Source organism: Rhinoderma darwinii, chromosome 6, assembly GCF_050947455.1.
Source record: "Rhinoderma darwinii isolate aRhiDar2 chromosome 6, aRhiDar2.hap1, whole genome shotgun sequence".
Taxonomy (NCBI): domain Eukaryota; kingdom Metazoa; phylum Chordata; class Amphibia; order Anura; family Rhinodermatidae; genus Rhinoderma; species Rhinoderma darwinii.
Window position 1 is genome coordinate 48,496,214 of NC_134692.1, and position 22,345 is coordinate 48,518,558.

The 22,345-nt window shown below is 39.4% G+C and overlaps 1 protein-coding gene across 1 annotated transcript in view; it reads right to left on the reverse strand.

Annotated features, from left to right (window-relative positions):
* Positions 1-17,676, reverse strand: part of CPS1 (carbamoyl-phosphate synthase 1) — a 77,881-nt gene extending 60,205 nt beyond the window's left edge. The window contains exons 1-10 of the mRNA XM_075829651.1: positions 17,467-17,676; positions 12,883-12,992; positions 11,032-11,176; positions 10,291-10,380; positions 6,677-6,733; positions 5,627-5,719; positions 1,851-1,940; positions 621-749; positions 417-523; positions 38-179 (exon numbers count right to left, since the gene is read on the reverse strand). Of these exons, the coding sequence (XP_075685766.1) occupies positions 38-179; positions 417-523; positions 621-749; positions 1,851-1,940; positions 5,627-5,719; positions 6,677-6,733; positions 10,291-10,380; positions 11,032-11,176; positions 12,883-12,992; positions 17,467-17,577 (1,074 nt within the window). The 5' untranslated portion in view covers positions 17,578-17,676. The remainder of the gene's footprint in view (positions 1-37; positions 180-416; positions 524-620; positions 750-1,850; positions 1,941-5,626; positions 5,720-6,676; positions 6,734-10,290; positions 10,381-11,031; positions 11,177-12,882; positions 12,993-17,466) is intronic.
* Positions 17,677-22,345: the final 4,669 nt, after the last annotated feature.

Here is a 22,345-nt window from a genome sequence, read left to right on the forward strand (position 1 = left end):
AACTGATAAACATAATAGGATTGGAAATATTGCTCACCTCATTACTCTGATCATTTATGTTTACAAAGAGTGGTTTCCATCCGGCAGGTAAAGAGTTACTATCTACTCCGTAGGCATGATTCTGAGCGGTGATGAAGGCCTGTCCATTCATTGTGTTCATAACAGGCTGGTTCTGCCCTCTGCAAAGGTAAAAATAAAGTACATATAAAATTTGCATATTGATTTAATAAGTATGCATATATACAAACCGGAGTACTCAGAGGAAACCCACAGAGAAATTGTATATGTACTATATGTACTATGTTAAATACATGTATTTGGTATAGCTTCTTTGTAACACCAGATTGTGGAAATTATTCCATTTTTGGTGGGTATAAGGACTTATTTCATTTTTTATTGTTAACATACTTTCATACCTGTTAGCCATTGGCAACCTGTATGTCTTGGCACCAGCTGCCAAAGCTGCAATCTCATTCCCCATACAGATACCAAACATTGGTTCAGTCCGGTCACTTTTGAATACCTGGACACGGAGAAAACAATCAGCTATTTATTACACATAAGTTATAAAATAGGTTTGTTTTTAGAGCATTTGCGAACTATGTAAAATAATCACTAACCTTTCTCAGATTTTGTACTAGAGGCTGAGCCAATTCTGGGTTTCCAGGTCCACTTGTTACCAAGAGACCATCATATTCCATTTTCGTGAAGTCATGATTCCAGGGGACCAGGTTAACCTCTGCTCCTCTCTGATTTAAGAAAATAAAATTTACATCTAGAATAACAAGTCATGTTAAATCTTTTTTTTTTTTCTTTTTCTTAGTGACGTTTCCTTATTTTTCAAGTAGTATTACAAGACATACATCAAAAATAAGCGTATACACAGAATTATGGCACATACCCCATTCCCATCCCACCCAAGTCATTTTATTTCTAAGGGTATGTGCACACGCTAGCTGGCTTTTACGGCTGAAATGACAGACTGTTTTCAGGAGAAAACAGCTGCCTCGTTTCAGCCGTAATTGCTCCTCCTCGCATTTTGCGAGGCGTCTTTGACGCTCGTAAATCTTGAGCTGATCTTTATTGACTTCAATGAAGAACGGCTCAAATTACGTCTGAAAGAAGTGTCCTGCACTTCTTTGCCGAGGCAGTCATTTTCCGCGTCGTCGTTTGACAGCTGACAGGTCATCTGCACAGTACATCGGCAAACCCATTCAAATGAATGGGCAGATGTTTGCCGACGTATTGGAGCCCAATTTTCAGAAGTAAAACGAGGCATAATACGCCTCGTTTACGTCTGTAAATAGGTCGTGTGAACCCAGCCTAAATGGTAATTGTTAAGTATAGTGAAGAAATCCGCATCTGTTAATTTCACAAATATTGGAATGGGAATTGCTTTTGGATCAGGCCAATTTAGTGAACTTTAATAAAGTTCTGTAGATGACAACATGTTCTTCAAGCCAACCAGCTTTTTTTCTACATACGGATTAGTAGATGCCATTTTTGCATTGATCTCTGGTGATACAATCAAAAATAAAAGTGTAAATGATGAAACAGGAGCTTCTGTAAAAGAAGTACAGAACTCATAGAAAAAAATCGAAATACCCATGCGATGCAACTGAATGCCACCACCCCTCCATGGTAGGACAGGAGAGCAAGGAACTTCTCGAAGACAAGAGTGGCTTTACGCAAGGGCTGGGAATAAGAAGCTTAGCAAATGTTCACATCACATACAATAAAATATGGATAGGGTAAATTGGAGCCCCCTCTCTAGTCTATCTCAATAATATTGAAAGTGACGGGATGTCATTGAGGCTTTTACACCGAGTAGAGGAGAAGAGGCATCTTACCTTTACCAGCTGACGGATAATGTTGTGTTTCACGCCACAGTCCACTGCCACAATTTTAACAGGATTCCCTTTGCCATAAACCTTCACCTCCTAAAATTAAAAATATAATTACACTGTAAAATAATCCCTGTCTCATTTTTTGTTGCTTTTCTTTTTCTTCAGATTTCTTGTATGCGTTCACAATCTAAAACAAAGCTTCCAGGTGCATCTGCTTAACATGAATACTGAAATTAGCTATATCTGTTTTACTGCGGTCTGTAAATTGTCTTAAATGTTATGGGTTAGCAAACAGGCATGGGTATCTCTTTCCATGCTTACAAAGATGTCGTCTAGAACTTATCAGGATGAGAAACCATTTTTCTAAATGAAAGCGCCTTAATTACATGGTTAAAGAGAATAAAACACTAATTTAAAAAATGTACAAAAAAATAAAATACTTTTTGGACAGATGTCAGTGTACTTTGCAAAAAAATTATATGTTCCACTTTTCCTGTTAATGACCTTCTAGGAAATACTGTATATAGATAGATATCTAACATTACAGTGATCCATAATGGTTGTCGCCAAATGTAGGTATATCAAGCATTGTTAGGCAGAAATGCAGCCCCTGATAAATCCCTCTGCTGTTCTTCCTGTGTAATGCCAATGTTCAGTCACTGCCACTTCTGCATTCCATCTATGAACCAGGAAGATCAGCATGAACAATGCTAAAGCTCCCTCTAGATAGCAGAGTGGTGGGAAATGCTGCAAGAACTTAATTGTAGAAGAACAGACACAAAATAATGTGATTATCATCAATAACTAATTCTGCATCCATGGCTGAAATTTACAGGGCTTCCTATAGAGGTGTATGAAAGGCAGAATTTTTTATTGCCTTCAGACTTCATGCAGTGTGTGGTGTCCTGCAGCAATCACAATGGACTATGTGCTATAAGACATAAGCATGGCTAAAAAAATCACAGAAGAAATCCAGAAATATAAAATTAGATATAGTACAAGAGGCCAAGTATAAGACAAAGAATTGCATTAATGAATTAAGGTAAATTCCTTAAAATTTTCTGCAACACAGTAGTGAACACTTCTTATGGCCTAGGCCCAATTCACATCACGACAAGTTTATTGTGTACGTCTGAAAAACTCCTGATCTACACGATTAACATGTTCATGAGGCTCCATTATCCCGACGGAGACCAAAAGAGTGTCCTTTCGGACTCCGTCGAGCTGGTATACGTCGGTTTACTTTATTGTGGAGGGGGATAACGTAGTAGACTACATTATTCCATTCTCAGGGATCCCACAAAAAAAGTATACCACACGGTATACGGTTTTTAAAATGGGAGCCTATGGGTGACGGGTACCACTGTATGACATCCATCACAAGTATATGCTAAACGTATGCATTTGGGAGCTCCTAACATCACTGTTCATATATGGACAGTGACTTCAGGAGTTTTCCCAGGGCCAATACCCAATGAGACGTATCGCAGTATACGCCATACAGTGGAATATATTTCGTCGGAGGTATACTGTATATTCAGAGTCTTCCTGACGTATACTTCCGACAGAAAGCCTAAATGTGAGGTTTAGATAAATTATTGTTCTTATACAGGTAAAAATGTTTAACCCCTTCTTGACATTTAACGTGTGGTTACGTCATAGCCGGGTAGGGGAAGTATGAAACGGGCTCGCGGAGTGAATCCGCCCCATACGATGCGGGTGTCGGCTGTGTGTTACAGCCGTCACTTCACAGTAATGAGCGGGATCGCGCTCAAGCGCGATCCCGCTCGTTTAACTATTAAATGCTGCGGTCAATAGTGATGCAGCATTTAAATAGCTATTGGCAACTGCAGATATTGTATCATTGTAACAGAGATGTCATAGCTTTACTAAAACTTGGCACCAAAGTCAGAACCACTTGACTGGCAATTGGCGTTAAAGGAGCTGTCGAATCAGGACACCTCGTTTTTAAATGTAGAACCGCTTGTCATTAGTTGATGGCTGTGGGTCCAGGAGCTGAAATCCGCAGTTGTCAGCTTATATTAAAAGAATAAGCTGCGGGGGGCAACACATATCCCCAGAAGTGGCCACTGACAGAAAAATGGATTCTGCTAAACCCTCTAGAGCAGGAACCCCACTTTTCATCGGTGATGGACCCACCTGTGTTACATCATTATGCCCTAACAGAACAAATGGAAAGGGCTTTTCCAGATAAGAAAACCCCTAAAAAGTATATCACTAACTCCTGGGTCAGATTTATATAGCAGGCACACAGCACAATTGGCGGCACTGTGGAACGGGACTACACCAGCGCGCTATCATTGTCACTTGGAGCTTCTAATATGGAAATTTTCTGTTTGTATTTTTTATTTTTGCTCATTAATAATTGGCTGGGAATTGTGAATAAAAAACATGCATCTAAAGTGCTTAACAAGATATATGACAGATTTATTTTCTTCAATACTTAATGGCTCAACATCATTTATTAAATTTGGCTCTGCTACATACAATATCCGCTGGAAACATCTAACAAGCTCCTACTCCAGAGCTCATCAACAAAAACATTCAGAGACTATTTGATTGGTGTGAACAGAGCGTTAATGAAAGAGGCAGAAGCAGATGTTGAGAAATCAATTTTTGTCTCTTGCTGAAAAGAAATGTACCTCACGCTGGTTGGTATTAAGCGGCTGTTTATCACTGAAGCAGATTACGGTGTTCACTAATTATTGGCATTGGTAAATTTCATTATTGTCTACTTTATTTCACGAGATGGATTTAAAGCCTTCAAATTGGAGTTATGAAATATTCCTCCTGTTGTGTCCCAGATCATCCCGAAACGCGTCTTAACTTATTCTGACAGCTAAACTCTCTAATAGAGCATTAAATTACATGACATGGCGCTTTTAGTAGGGGGATTGTAACATAGAGATAATTGGAGGGACAGCCTTCAAAAAAATCCTACGTAATAAATAAGTATTAGCAAGATCATCGGGGAATATATTAGAGGATCGTAAACGTAAGAGCAATTGAGCACTTTTTCATGAGGACATACGCACATATAGAGTTAACTATTAAATGGGGTTGTCCATTCCTAAACATTGATGGCCTTTCCTCAGAATAGGAGCACTACACCTCCATGTCCTATCTTTTTGCGGTCCAGGATCCTGGGCTATGCACGGACCGTGGAAACCATGGTCATGTGCATGGGCCCATTGAAATGAATTGTGGGCGCAAAAATAAGTTGGTGTGCATGGGGCCTTATTCTTTTTTGGATTTTTTTCTGTTATTTAGTATTCTGGGTACATAATTGTAAATTGGCTGTCGAATTGACTCATTTACAAATTGCTAAACCGGATGAGCACTTTTATTGCACCCTGTTAGTGACATCATCAGTTTTAAAATTCTGAGGAGGAGGAAGAGGAGAGGCGATGGCTTAACCAACAGCCGCTTCCTGAGCAGCGATGAGGATGAGATGGTCATACTGGTTTCAGCACTAGTGTTGTTAACTTTTTACAAAACTGAGTTTACCATTTGACATTTATTGAGATAGAAGGAGCAGTGCTGAGATTGTCAATGTATCAAATGAGGGTTTGTCATTTGCCACAACTCATTGTGATGTCATAGTGGATTTAGTGAGTTATAATGCAAGCGATTTAGGCGACAAATTCAGGCCTTCTTTCTATGTACTTTATGATGCTGATACAGATTTGTAGTGTTTTTAGTTCTAGTGTTTAGTGAGTAAAAATGATTGTGGAAGAAGTGAAGTTACATTTTCTCACCTTAGTTGATACTTCTGCAATTAAATTTCTCTTGTTAGGATCAACAAACTCCACAGGCTGCCCCTCAAATTCAATTTTGCCCAGTACAGTGCCCTGAATAAAGAAATAATTCAGTTATATATTTGGTATTCTAGGGTGACAGTGTGGATAGCTCATTGTTAACACAGGATATAAATGTCTGTATATAGTATATAGCTCTTACAATTAACATTTCATTTGAGTCTTTATTTCTTTTTTTAGAACAATGTATAATGAGACATTCTATTTTTCATAATCTGGATCAGGGGTCAACAACTTTCGGAACTCCAGTTGTTGTAAAACAACTATTCCCAGCATGTCCTGGCTGCCTTTGGCTGGAATAATAAAGTCTGTCGGCATGCTGGGAGTTGTAGTTTCGAGTTGGAGTGCCGACAGTTACTGACTCCTGATTTAGATCATTGATCTGTCGTAAAGTATATGCCACTAATACTTCTGTTAAAGAGTGACTCACATCTATGACATATCCTGTGGATATGTCCTAAATGTCTCTGATGGGAAAACCCCTTTAAGGACCCCCCCCCCCTATTTTTGAGATTTAAAGGGATGATGGACCGTCCCAACTTATTGGCTTTCTTTGCAGCACAAACAGAAGAATAAATCAAATTGTGCCCTGTGCCACCCCTGCAGTCAGTAACCTTTATACACATATACTCCTCCTCTGTTCCCAGAGAAGAATATTCCTTATACATCCAATAATAATGTGTCTATCCGCACTGCTTAGAAAGTAATATGGTTTAGAAAACCCATTTTGGCCTTTAAGGGAATTCTGGGTTAATAAAGGGGGTCCCCCATTTGGTCAGATCTGTGAATTTCATGGTCAGCCAATGAGTTCAATGGGTTCTGTGTAATGTCAAGTTGGGCCCAGAGAAATTGAACATTTATTGCCTAGTTTCCGAGCAGATTATAGTAATATAGGGTTCTTGCAGCAGGATACCTTGTGATCAGCTTATCATTATGGGACCTGTCCACAAAAAAAATGATAGTTCAAAGAAGACAACTCCTTTAACTTACCTTGTCTCGAATCTTTTTTGCCAACATTCTGGTATCAATTCCACAAAGTGCAGGAACCTGATGAGTAGAGAAATGATGTCATGCCATACAATAGCACGTATGATATTCACTGTATAATGTCCCTCACATGTCATAGCCATTTACATTTTAATCACAAAGAAGTCTTCTTTGTATAAAAACGGCTATTATGTTTTAACCATTGCACTGCCACACAGAAAAACGAAACATCTAAAAAAAATATTTATCCACATGGGAGAAAAGAAAACCTGGACCGCACATCCACTGGCTATAACTTGATCTATTGCGGCTCAGCAAAATAATATGTACGAACATGAGGTTCTTAGTAAACATTTTGATCAAACTGTATAAGCCACTTCCAACTTCACGGCGACCGCTTTTAAGTGAGTCCCTAGGCTACTAAGTGTAGTATCCCATGGCAACCAATGCCGCTGCAACACAGCACCTGCAGAGGGAGCAACCCAGAAAACCAACAGCACCCATGCTGCCAGTCTAAGCCAACTTGGCACTGAACCATGTCACCCCACAGGCACAGCAACACAGCAACAAAAGACTACCACAAAAAAATGAACAGATGGCTATATAAAATATTTAGATTCCTAATTTTAGCAGAGCTGTAATATGTAAAAAGGGACATGTGTGGGAGAAATAGCATAGAATAAAACACAGTGCTGTTGTCTGTGACAGTTATTTTTTTTATTTCAAAATTATAGTTAACAGAAAAATGTATAGTTCTTATATACATTAACTTTTTTGACTTTATGAAAAAATAATCTATTTTCTATAAATGTATGGACAATATACTAGTATAAGATATGTGCAGTATGGTTGTTATTATTAAAAATCATGCAGCACTTGTAAAGGATGTCCAGTAGATGGCGATATTGCACAAACAAATGGCTCCTCTCAATACAAAGCTATTTCGTTCATTTCTGGATGATTAATGCTATTTCTTGTTTAGTTCTCATTTGAGCTTGAAAGTTGCTCATTTACATCTATGAGAAAGGATAGTATTGCCCAAGATATCCCAACAGACTGATTTGTGAAGCTTGTTGGGTTATGTTTCTGATTTCTAGATGGAAATAAGGTCATTTAATGAACGAAAGAAATAAATCAGGGTCATCAGGGACATTTACGAGAATACTTTACAAAATAAATATTTTCTAGTGTATAATGAAAAAAAAAATTTGTGCATTCCAAACAACGAGATGCAAAAAGGCAGAGTAGAGTAAATTGAAGCTGTGCATATTAACCCAAAACCAAGAGTAGATGCTAAAGACAAAAAAATAAATAACTTAAAGAATGAGGCCACTTTTAAAAATGCCGTAATACGATTGCATTTCAGTGTCTGTACTTCGGTCACAACACCTGGGGTTAAGCTGAACGTAACTCAGATCACCATAGAACCCCATACTGTTGTAAATTACGTTAAGGTTGCTCAGCAAGAAGTCCGGGTATTGCTGCTGTTATACGTATTCTAAAATGTGCCGCATTACAACTGTTTGAAAGTGTACGAGGCTAGGAGTCCCTGCCTCTCCGTGGAACTACTGTCCCGTACTGAAAACATGATTACAGTACGAGACAGTTGTCCTGCAGCGAGGCAGGGACTCCTAGCGTCGTACATAACTATGATGCTAGGAGCCCGGCTCCCTGCAGTGTGTTCGGTCCGGGACTTGCGGCCGAAATATGTTCCGTCCTTTACGGACCGAACATGCTCATGTGAATCCAGCATTAGGGTATGTTCACACAGGCTATTTTCAGCCCTTTTTCGGGCCGTAAACGCCCTGAAAAATGGCTAAAACTGCGGGGGCTGAACGCCTCCAAACATCTGCCCATTGATTTCAATGGGAAAAACTGCGTTCCATTCCACTGGGCGCTTTTTACGTGGCCGTTTTTAAAAACGACCGCGTAAAAAAAGCCTAGTAAAAAGAAGTGCATGTCACTTCTTGAGCCGTTTTTGGAGCCGTTTTTCATTGATTCAATAGAAAAAGAGCTACAAAAACAGCCCTAAAAAACGTAGCGAAAAACACTAATCGCTTAAAAAATGGCTGAAATTCAGGGGCTGTTTTCGCTTGAAAACAGCTCCGTATTTTGCGGCCATTTTTGGTTTGCCGTGTGAACATAGTCGACTTACTCGCCTGTTTTTGGTTCCAATCCCAGTTTTTTTCTTTAAAACAAAGCAGTAAGTCTGTTCACATTTCATTATTTGAATATACAGTGGAATTCGTTGCAACCTTCTGCCAGAGATAAACGTTGGGGAATTCTCCTGATGTATACCTCCGATTGATGGAGAAAACGAGATGTGAACACAGCCTGCATGATTTATGATCACTGTGTCATCTTATCAGATTGATTTGCTTATTTTTAGAACTGACTCTTCAAACTCAGTCCATCTTAGGCGTCATGCATGCGGCAGAGCGTTTGTACGGTGGCGCACACAGTACGGTACATCTCTGTACTACGGAGCCATAGGACTCTGTGTGCCATCATATAGAGCTGTATTTTGGAGATATTAATTCTAGGAGAGAATAGCCCCATATCACGTGGACTAATGGAGAACGCCATGATTTTTTTTCTCTGTCAGATTCACAAGGAATCGCAGGAAATCAGAGGCATACGAACAAACAGTATGACCCCATACGAATAAACAGTATGACCCCATACGAACAAACAGTATGACCCCATACGAACAAACAGTATGACCCCATACGAACAAACAGTATGACCCCCATACACTTCTTATTGCTTATACTGAACCAACTCCACATTTAATTGCTGATGCAGAAATAGTTATATATAATAACCATATAAAACAGATATTGGGCTTTGGTTGAGCTAGTCAGAAAATAATTGGCCATAAGTTCTGAAGCTCCAATGGATTCAGTATCGGGATTACGGTCAGCAATGTCATAACGGTCTCAATAAGGGTATGTTCACACGTAGTCAACAAAAACGTCTGAAAATCCAGAGCTGTTTTCAAGGGAAAACAGACCCTGCTTTTCAGACGTTTTTTTACCAACTCGCATTTTTTCGCGCCGTTTTCGCGGCGTTTTTTACGTCCGTTTTTGGAGCTGTTTTCATTGGAGTCTATGAGAAAACAGCTCCAAAAACGTCAAAAGAAGTGTCCTGCACTTCTTTTGACGAGGCTGTATTTTTACGCGTCGTCGTTTGACAGCTGTCAAACGACGATGCGTAAATAACAGGTCGTCTGCACAGTACGTATTGCCGCCCTATTTTCAGATGTAAAACGAGGCATAATACGCCTCGTATACGTCTGAAATTTGGCCGTGTGAACATACCCTAACTGTGCGCGGTCTCTGGTGACGGGATCCTGTGTAGCACAAAATGTCTTTATGAGAAAGATTATTATGTCAGGTCACCATATCTATGGGAAATGACCATTTGTTGAAATTATTTTCTTTTACACAAATTTCTCCTGTTTTTTTACTTGCACTGTCGATAATGTATTGGCTACTTGGTTAATCTTCGGTGTATGGTCAACACAACCCCAGCGGCTCATTCATCTCCTTTTCACAGCACATTTTGTCGTTTCCTATTGGTGAACCAAATATAACCAGTAAGCGTTAGATACAAACCTTCTCTTCATGAAGCCACTCCGAGAGGGACTTGACTGCCCCCCAGTGATTATATTCATGACTGTAGTCCAAGACCAGTAGACCAGACACCTACAAGACAAAGATATGATTGTTTATTGTCTAGAAGACTTCCATGATCTTAATAATAGGACTAGATGATTTGGGGCACATTTACTACACAAATTGAGCCAGAATTCTGGTGTGCATGCGGTGCGCCACATTTATTAACTGTTTTGGACACTTTTTTTTTTACATGGTCAAGGGAATGGGGTTGCGTGCTAAAAAAAATGGGTGTGACTTAAAATGTGACATTATGTGCCAAAACTGTATCAAAATTTTAGCACAAAAAACTGGCGTAAATAACAGCAACCAAGAGGTGGTATAAGGAAAAAAAAGTGTCTAGCTAGATGCGCCAAATTTATCATACATCATGCACCACTTTGATAAATTTGGCACTTTTTTTGACTGCCTCCTGTAACATTACGCTGTCTAAATCAGTAAATCAGTAAATCAGAATCAGTAAATCTGCCCAATTATCCTTAAATGTTACACTAAGTGTCCATGTGAGCAGGAGGCATGCAGATGATGAGTGATTATCAGACAAGCGGCAGGCTGATACCCTCACTGACATGTAATAGTGTTATTCTAGGCACAGTGCCAATACCAAGAAAAAGAGAACAGGTTCACAGGGGTGAAGTGAATATGGGAGAAAGGTAAAGCAAAGAGGATAAGTGCACTCACCTGAATGTTCTCTGACTCGATATATTTCATAAGGCCATAGGAATCCAGTGCTTTGGTGTCCGGTGCTCCGCCATTTCCTATGATTGGGTTAGTGAGGGTAAGAATTTGTCCACGGTAGCTTGGGTCTGTCACAGCTTCTACATATCTGAAGGTACAAGACAACATAGTATAGTGAGTACCTTTAAATCAAACAACGTCATTGCTGTTAAAGATGTAGTAAAGCTGTAGCAGAACTGAGTATGTCATTTGGCACAAATGATATACTCAATTATGAATTATCTACAAGTTATCTTAACTTGAAAAATTCAGTTCTGCAACATATGTGCATGTAATTGCTTTTATTGTATTTGTGATTCATTGTTCTTGAGGATTTTTATTATAAGTGAATGGGGCTGAGCTGCAATACCAAACACAGCCCCTGGACAAGAGTGGCACTGTTTACTGGAAACAGACGGTTTTCTTTAATCTCATACAACCGTTTTTACTGTTTAATATCATGTTGCTGTTACCCAAACGGCAACATATTGGAGTAAAAGTGTAAAAAGTTTAATAGTTTAAAAAAATAAAAAACACTACATTTGTGAAATGAATGGGAGCAGGAATTATCACTGTAATAAGATGATACATTTATGTTATTAGTTACAGATATATTGATTTATTGGTTGCTTCCTAATTACTATAGATTGACATTTTTGGGATTTCTTTTTCTGGTAAAAATCTAATAATTTCAGAGTTTAGCAAATATAAACTTCCCATTTTTTTTTATATATAACAAAAGTTCCTATTGTGGCAACATAAAGTCCTGCTCTCCCCTATACCCGAGATTTCCGATCTAATCACAATTAAACATTTCTCGTAGGTCAGATAATTTTTGTATCTGATGGACCTCATCATTTTGTGATTATTGGCATAATTAGTCATTGTCAGACTAGTCAAATCTGTCACATACTCACCGCTACTGAACTGATGGTCCCATGATGCCCAGTCGCTATTTGTTTACTTGGTCGCAGCTATGATGTGTCTTAGGGTATGTGCACACACACTAATTACGTCCGTAATTGACGGACGTATTTCGGCCGCAAGTACCGGACCGAACACAGTGCAAGGAGCTGGGCTCCTAGCATCATACTTATGTACGATGCTAGGAGTCCCTGCCTCTCCGTGGAACTACTGTCCCGTACTGAAAACATGATTACAGTACGGGACAGTTGTCCTGCAGCGAGGCAGGGACTCCTAGCATCGTACATAAGTATGATGCTAGGAGCCCGGCTCCCTGCACTGTGTTCGGTCCGGTACTTGCGGCCGAAATACGTCCGTCAATTACGGACGTAATTAGTGTGTGTGCACATACCCTTATTCGACAGTAATAAAGCAGCCAATTCGTCGCATGATGAATACGAACGTTATAGCTTAGGTCAAGTAAACAGACTGGAAGAGGACCATGGAGCCATCGGCACGGGATCGGTGGTGGTTCAGGTGAGTGCCAGTTTGTTATTTTTACACATAAGCATTTATATCTTTATCTATAATAAAAAAAAAAAAAAAAAATGGATACCCCTTTAAAACATTCTAAAAAAAATCTGTGATAAATATAATTCTTCATGTGATAAAAGAATTCTATGTACTAAAAATTATATATTTAATTTTTAGATGTCTGCAGCATATTTTGTACATGAGACAAATAGACCACGGAGTATGCCATGACTGGCAATATAGACAAAAGGGGCTTAAAACTATTATTGGGTCAATGTAGGGTACCCCAAAAGCCTCAGTACTCCTGATAGACCTACTTTTCATAATATAGTGAGGACCTTCAGTTATGACGCATTGTGACCAAGAAATCCAACTCACCCGCCCAGTCCAGTATTAAAGATGACTTCTCCGGCTACTGATGCTGGGTGCCCAAAGGAGTAGCCTCTGATTTTAGTCCCATCTTCTAGCACTAAATTAGCAGTCTGTGCCTGAATAAAAAATGTTAAGTTCCTGAATTACACAGACATTACATGGTCATTGTTAATGCATTTGCAGTGAATTTATATATACATAGTTACACAGTACGGTTGAAAATTGACATATGTCCATCAAGTTCAACCAAGGGAAGAGTTATGGGTGAACTATAGAACTGTTGATCCAGGGGAATGTTAAAAATAAATATATACATAACTAAATATAAAAATTATTCGAAATTCACCAACTAATCTTCCCTGAAAAAGAAAAATTTCCCTCCTAAATCCAAGTGGCAATCAGACTTGAAGCAAGTTTTCAATACATTGACATAAGCGCTGATATTATTTTGTTCTAAGACATTATCTAAGCCTTTTGTAAATTCATCTACTGTCCCTGCTGTGACGGCTCCTGCGGTGACTATTCCATAAATTCACAGTTCTCACAGTAAAGAAGGCTTGTCGCCTCTGCAGGTTGAATCTTATTTTCTCCAGACGGAGGGAGTGCCCCCTTGTTTTTTTAGGGGGTTTTACATGGAACAGAATTTCACCATATTTTTTGTATGTGCCAGTAATATATTTATATAAATTAATCATGTCCCCCCTTAGTCGTCTCTTTTCAAGGCTAAATCGTTTTAATTCTTTTAATCTCTCTTCATAACTAAGATCCTACATGCCATTTTTTTTCAGTATAATTTGGTGTATGATATCAGGGGCAAACATAGATAGCAGGGGACCTCAGTGCCCAAGCAATATATAGAACCCTTGGTCTTCAACAGCTCATCATAGAGCACCCCAATTGTATGTCTCTCTCACAATAAGTCACTAATTAGGAGCTATGAAATTTATTAGCAAATTCCCTTACATGCAATCTTATTGAAAATGGGAAGCTGCTGGCTACTGCTTTTAAGGTGGCAATGGGCCCCTTACTCGCTGGGCCGCTATGCAGCTGCAGAGGTGGCACATATGTTACACCACACCTGAATGATATTCAGGTACATTTAGCTATGTAAATGATCCTCATGGCTCATGCACACATCAAGGCTGTAGGGCGGCACACGTCAAGGGCAATACTAGACCTGGGGGCCTTTGTTATGCCCCAGCTGCCATAACAGCCTATTGAACTCGTGATCGAGTCTTCGTGCGCGAATAGCCTTAGAGAAAGGGCCCTCTCTCACTCTCAGACACCTAAAATGTTGCGGCATCTAAGGGGTTAACTGCCGCGATTGAAGTTGTCGTTTAATACAGCTGCACTTCTGCTGCAATTTTATGGGTACACTGGGAAGTACCCACAAGATCCCAGTAATAGATATATCTGTCACAGAGTGGTAACCAGCACTCACCTGTGATGGATATATGTGTCATTCATAATAAAGGGGTTAAAGAGGGGTTTCCAAGGCCAGTTGTTGCTAATCACGGAGACAGCAAAATGGGGAAGGGATTAATGGAGGTAGTTTAGTGTACCTAGAGTTTAATTCTATTTCATCTGAAATTCTTTAAGAGGATGAAATTCTAATTTTCCCTTCACACTGACATAGTATTACATGAAATTCTGCCTGAAGCCACCACTAGGGGTGCTCACTACACAGAAAATTATACAGCTCCCATTGATCTCACTAATAAAACAATATGCAGTGAGCTCCTTCTAGTGGCGGAATAACGATTTTCTTTCATTATTATTATTATTTATTATTAGCTCTTCATAAACAGCTCAAAGAGAAGTTTCCATGTACTAGGAACCCCCCCCCCCCCCCCCCATGTGCACCGAGCACATTGTCCCTACAGCACCATATGCTTCAGTTATACTGTACATGTGAGGGAGCATGCCATGATTTTATTTCTTATAAATTCTGTGTGAATTCTGAAAAAATGAACTCTGTATGCCTCCACATAAAATCGGAGCCATGCAGTGGTACAGTAGAGACCTATAGCAGGCTATAGAATATGGGTGCTGTTTCCAAGATCCATACAACACAGTTCCATAATACAGCCATTTACATAAGCCCTTTCTATCAACAATGGAAATACCAAACTCATACAACATGACTAAGGCCTCATGCACACATCCGTCGGCCACTGTACGGCCGCTAATGACGGATCCGTGAAACAAGTTTCAATGCTTGAAAAAAGTCCTGATGGACTAAAACGTTGCACGGGTGAATAAATTGCTGTTGCCTTTTTGGAAGTGCTGCCTCTGTCCATTTCTTGTCTGCCTGGATCCGTGAAACAAGGACCGCACATGGATGGCTTCCGTGTGCAGTCCGTTGTTTCAAGGACCAAATCAATGAAAAGGCAGAGACTGTTCCATCAAAAACGGGCAGGAGAAGGACCAGTCCTATTTTTGACAGAACGGCCGCACAGTTCAGTTAAAACAATGGAAGTGTGCATGGCCCCATTGAAATTAATTTGTCAGGGTGCGATCTGTTAAAAAAAATGGATAGCACCCTGACGAAAAAAACTGAAGTGGGCATGAGGCCTATGAAAGTAAATTCTGTAACTAAAACCTTAATTATAAAAACTTGAAATATTGAATATGTATAATAGATATTTATTTAGATTTGCTTGGTCAGTTTTCTGCAGAGTCTCAATAATGGTTACATGAAGATTTATCGGTGTTCAGTAAATAATAATTACAAAACTTCGTCCAAGATAAGTTCCGTGATAATAGTGGCAGAAGAGAAAATCTGAGAGAGTAATAAAGGAAATGTCCAGTGCAGTGAATTTGAGGTAGATAGTCCATCTGTACACCAATACGGTTGCGGACTTGATAATCTATTGAGCTGGGCTCTTGTATGAGTGCGGAACAGTAGTAATTTTACATGCTATCATTTATATGAATATTGAGAGATTATTTTTTCAAATAAAAAAAATCCAAATACAAATAGGTAAACATAGCAGAAAGTATACATTTCATTATCTACAGTCAGCACAGTGGAAACTTTTGACCTGTATAGTCCACTTTCTCCCTACGTGAATCAATATGCCATCCTCTGAATTGACCTTTTCTTCTGCAGGACTGCTGTGCTAAGCAAATTTGATCAGATCTCAATTTGACCTCAACAGTAGGGCCATGGTGATGAATGGTTTTGGATATTCAGCCTATATCTTTCACATATCGGACTTTACTTTATGAGATATAGATAGATAGATGATAGATAGATAGATAGATAGATAGATAGATAGATAGATAGATAGATAGATAGATAGATAGATAGATAGATAGATAGATAGATAGATAGATAGATGATAGATAGATAGATAGATAGATAGATAGATAGATAGATAGATAGATAGATAGATAGATAGATAGATAGATAGATAGATAGATAGATTTAAAATGAACATAGCAAAAATACCCAATTTAAAAATCGAACAGTTCTCTAATGTATGGGCCTTGTGAAAAATAGATAATAATAGCATAATTTCATTATGGGCATGTATTTGAAAAATTAGATTTTCCAGATATAAAACAAGGTGTAATAGTTGCACGGGTCTATAGTTAATCATGTATAATGTAATAGCAGTATTTAATAACAGTAATGTATATTTAATAACAGTAAGATTTAGAGAACAATCACATGGAGACTTAGTTATACCAATTATACCAGGCTGCCCAAATTAGAATGGTTTGCCCATCTTTAAATAGTAGAATGTTGGTTTTTTTTTATACTTGTATGTACACGAGTGCCCCTAGCACGTTCCTTCATTTGTAAGCTGTCAAGCACAAGAGATAAAATAGCCTTCCCATTGAAAAATTTCCTTTCATTGTGGTCCCTATAAAAATGGTACATAGACCATTCTAGTGATGATAGATTAGACTAGGTGGATGTCTCTTCATTTTTTTTTTCTAAACTATACTATGTAGTTCCCAAGACCAAGGAATTAAATTCTCCAAAGACTCATGTACACAACCGTATTTTGCGGCCGCAATTTATCCGCATTTTTGCAGATAAATTTCAGACCTATTCTTCTTTATGGCCACGTGCACTCGACCATGATTTACATAGACGGTGCAGGAGCCGAAATTCAGACCGCAAAAATTCAGGCCAAGTCATTTTACGGTCCAGATTTGCGGATTCACAAATACTGGTGAATTGTTGTGGATCCGTGAGTCCAGATGACACGCGGATGCATAACAAACATTTTTTTGCGGTCCGATAGACCACAACAGAACCATAGTTTTGCGGACCGCAAAATCAATACGGTCGTGTGCATGAGGCCTTATAGTCCTCTGTTCAATATCATTAGTGAAAAAAAATGAAAAATGATGAACATAAGAAATAACAGAAGATTGAATAAAACTAGCACTGGGAACTATTTTCCACATTGAGCACTGTGTCCTAAATTGTCTGTCTGGCAAATAATCGACAGTATTTCAGTTACTACGTTTAGGTCTACATGAACATACCTTTAATATGGTTAAGAAATATAACACCTAATAAAGCTAAAAAGGAAATTAACAATCAGTCAACATAAAGTAAAATATTGGTACCTTAACACTCATGAACCGGAGACCAAGTTTTGTAAAGCCGCAGTGACGCTGGGCAGTAGCATTGAGAACCCCTGCCCTGGCCGCCTTAAAAACAGACAAAATCCGAGTCATTTTTAGGGCCTTGTAGAGCAGTTCAGCCCTCCCAGAGCAAGTAGAGGGAGATGTTTAGACTGCAAAGCGGCTTGTAGGAAAGAGGCTGCAACCAGGGTCACATTTGCTGATATTAGCTCTTATGCGGGCATTTAATAAATTGAAGCCAAGCTCCGCCTCCTCATGGCCCCGCCCTCTTTTGCACTGAAGATATACCTTGATTTTTAGATGTCTGTGTGACTAGGTTGCAACACTGATTAAACATTATCTCTTGGAGTCATGTTCAAACACACATTACTTTATAAGACCTCTGCTTTTCTTTTATCAGCAATGCTATACTCTGCCGGCACTGAGAATCAATAGAAAACAGAAAAACTGTCCCAAAACAGCCCCTGTAACATGAAAGTCAAATAAACTAAAGCTAACAGTGTATGTTGTTAATGCTGTCCAGATGTCCTAAATGTAAAATGTATTGGTCACTAGACTTGGTTGACCTATCTGTTCAAAAGTCTGAATTGTGTTTCATTACATGGTTAAAAATTGAACTAGAAAAAATAAATAAATATAGAATGGGAGAAACATTTATTTTGTCTGGAAAAATTGAGTAACCAGGTTCATTCTACCTATACTATTACAGCTCTATACAATTGTACACAGTCGTAATATGGGGCCCATACAGCGGCCTATGGTACAGGATTACGGAGCCTCAAGGAGTTTGCGGGCCCCTCTACAGTCTTCGTGTACGATGTTCTGCTGTGCGCATAAGGCCTTATTTAGACGTTCCACCAAAGATGTAACATTCTACGGTTTGGACCGCCGAGAAATTTATCCTCACCACTGAGAAATGTTACTGCCATACCCCTTTTTTCCATCTTGGCTTGTTATTACCGTTCCATCTGACTTACTTCTATGATTGCTATGATACTCTCTAAAATCTTTAATAAAAAAACAAAAAAAATTACTGATGTTGCAAAAACAGATGCATTTTATAATATCATGACACTGTTCCTATTGCATTGTTTTTTTTATTGACAACTAGGAGAACTTCTAGGTCTCTCAAGCCACTATAATGTGGCAGAAAGGACACATATCTGGTTTGTTGAGGCTCCCCTAGTTCAAGAACACAAAGTTTGTTTACAGTATTTTGATTTCTAATCTGGCCAACTATTGTTTTCCCCTTTAAGATCACTAACTTCTCACTAATATCATCCTATCTGCACTAGCTTTTCCTCCAATATTTTCCGACAGGATGTACCGTAATCTACATGCAATTGGCATACAATACATCACAGGTGTTTAATAACATGTATTCTTTTTTATATACCATTTTGAATGCAGCAGAGCGGATAACCAGTCACTCACATGTGACCTTAACTATGGATGTATTGCCTATCCAGCCATTGTAATAGGCAGCCTTGGCACACCAAATCAACTTCAACATTAACAGAAAAGTCTCACTCTCCTGCTAACTTCATTTGCTACAAATCTCTTATCAAATCCTACATTTCTGTCACAACTGGAAACACCCTTTTTAAAAGCAACTCACCCAAGCAATCAGCCGATCACAGTGGATCCAACTACTGACACCCCAGTGATCAACTGTCAATGGCGAGAGAAGTTGCCACACAATGGGGAGATTTACTAAAAGTGTCTTAAGTTCAGACAGCTTAGAATAAGACTAGATGCACCAAATTGATCACAGTGGCTCATGCCAGTTGATATATTTGGCACACCTTTATACCACTACTTGGTTGGCTTTTTTTAGTCCAATCTGTCTCATCTTAAGCCACTACCCTTTCCAGCTAAGCCATGCCCCTTGTCAGACGAGTCGCAAACATTTGTTTGTTTTGGTGCATTTCATTGGTAAATTTGTCTAAAATTATTTGGGCAGGTAAGAAGGTGCAACTTAGGCCAGAATTTTGGTGCAACACTAAAAGTAAATCTGCCCCAATGAATACAGTATTACATGGCACATATTAAAATAAATAGAGGACCATTCAACGTATTGACCCATCACGTCATCCAGACTGAGAGCTGCTATTTCCAATGGCTCTTCACTCTGTCTACCAGAGGGAGGTCCCCAGTAGGGGAACCAGTCTAGGACATCCATACACCCTCATAGAGAATATAGTTTCACAGTTTATTTTGAAGTTTCCAATTCCTTTCACGGTTTAGAGCTTCCTCACGGTTTAGAGCTGGACACCCTACTATATTCTTTTCACACTTTCCCAGTTGAGAGTACTATCAACAAGTTTGGTTTTCAAGATGTCTATACTGTACCAATACCCAATTATACACAAGACTGATTCGTATAGTCAAGGCAAAAGAGGATAAGGTCATAAATTAGTGGTTTAGTTGTGTGATTAGTAAAGATATGGAGATTCTCGGGGTTGTGAGTCCAGTGAACTGTCTCATTCATGAATAACATCATTCCTTGTATGAGTGTGCATAAAAAGATAAATAATAATTACTGAGTAGGACCGCCCACTGGACTCATGCTGTGATCGTTAGAAGACATAGCTCTAATACACACACTGTAAGGCCCCATGTACACAAACGTAAAAACGCCCGTAATTACGGGTCGTAATTACGGGACACGTTTTTACGGGCCCATGGAGTTCTATTGACCACGGGTACCTCCCCGTATGCTTACGGGAAGGTGCCCGTGCCGTTGAAAAATATAGAACATGTCCTATTTCAGGCCGTAATTACGGCACGGGCAGGCCCATAGAAGTCTATGGGGCTCCCGTAATTACGGGTGACTACGTGTGTGCACCCGTAATTACGGGAGCGTTGCTAGGCGACGTCAGTAAATAGTCACTGTCCGGGGTGCTGAAAGAGTTAAACGATCGGCAGTAACTCTTTCAGCACCCTGGACAGAAACTACTGATCACAATATAGATCAACATGTTAAAAAAAAAAAAAAGACGTTCATACTTACCCAGAACTCCCTGCTTCTTCCTCCAGTCCGGCCTCCTGGGATGACGTTTCAGCCCATGTGACAACTGCAGCCAATCACAGGCTGCAGCGGTCTCATGGCCTGCCGCATCATCCAGGTCGGGCTTGATTTCGAAAGACGGATGCGTCACCAAGACAACGGCTGAATTTCTTTTACTGCGGAAAGGGCTGTCCCTTCTCTCTATCCTGCACGGATAGAGAAAAGGGCTGCCGATAAGTGCAGTGCAATTTAGCAGCGTAAAACGTGCCCGTAAATACGGGTGGAATACGGGTGAGACCGGACCCGTATTTACAGGCACGGATCCGTAAATACTGGTGCAATATGGGTCGAATACGTGTAACCAAGGACCCGTATTTACGCCAGTATTTACGGGAGGAAAAAAATACGTTCGTGTTTTTTCTATAACCTTGATATTGCATTATCTGGATGTCATGGGGCGGGTGGAGGGGGGTTTTGTTAAATTGAATAGGCAAATTTGGTCATGGATTCATATCATATTATTCTGTATGGTTTGCAAAATATTATATTGCCATTTCTGACTGTTTCATTGTACTGTCAAACGTTTTGTTGTACATTTGTTTCTTTTTATTTGGAAAATCAATAAAAAGCTGTTTGAAAAAAGAAAAAGAAAAAATAACATTAATTTGCTGAAACCCGATAATACCTTTAACTAAACTGGATTCTCTACAGTCGATCCTAAATGCAGCAGCAAGGTTGAGCTTCAATCCAAAACTTGGATAAATAAATTTGCTTGGTCAATTACTGTAATGGGTGTTTATTTAACTCAGAATATAGTTTAAAGTTTTGATTCTCACCCACAAAGCTACTCACAATAACTCACCCACCTACATCTCTTGCCTACATCCTGCCCGTGACCTGCGTTCTGCCCTTCAACTTTTGCTCACTTTTCAATGCCTCTTATTAAAACCTCACAGTCAGGTCTCCAAGACCTCTCCTCAAAATTAAGGGCTCGTTCACATCTGCTTTCGGGTTCTGCTGTTCTGCTCTATCATAGGAGCAGAACAGTGAGAATACCAGAAGCTCGGGATCCATTGCAAAACGAAGACTAACGGCGCCCGACCGAACCCATTGGCTCTAATGGGTTTCGTCAGGTCTCCGTCTTGGTTTCAGTCATTTTGCTAGACATAATAGCACAGCATGCATGCTGCGCTATTTTGTCTGCAAATGTGTGACGGAAGCCCTTAACGGAGCCTCCAAGGCAAATGTGAACAGCCCCTAACCCATCAGTGTTCTAGTGGATCCTCTAACGGACCCAGATCCTGACACAGTTAGGGCTTGTCCACACGCAACCGAATTGCTGCAGAAAATTTCTGCAGTAATTCTGCAGAAACTACCAAAAATTCCATCGGATTTTAGTGCAGAAAATGGTGCCGACTTTGCTAAGTTTTTTTCAATGCTGGGAGATGGTGATATCTCTACTAAAAAACGCAGCAATTCAACGGAAAATATGCAGCAAATCCTTTACGTGTGGACAAGCCCTAATAGGCCCCATTAATGGTAATTGTCCAGCTAAGGAAAATACAATTTCAAGCTGATTTGGAGCCAATCACCTGTAGTTAAAAACAGTTCTTATGGAGTTGGTAATAATTATATGACCTATGTGCAAAATGAAAACAACATAGTTTAGGATTTAGATAAAAGTGGACATGTACTGTACCAATTCATGACTTTAAGGACAGAAGATTGACATTCGGCTCTACCATGGCCCCACCATTCCCATTTGTAAATAAAACTCGACTACCATTATGGTAAAAGGCCATAGCAGCCATATTTATTAAAACAAATATTCTCATAAATAACATATAAAAT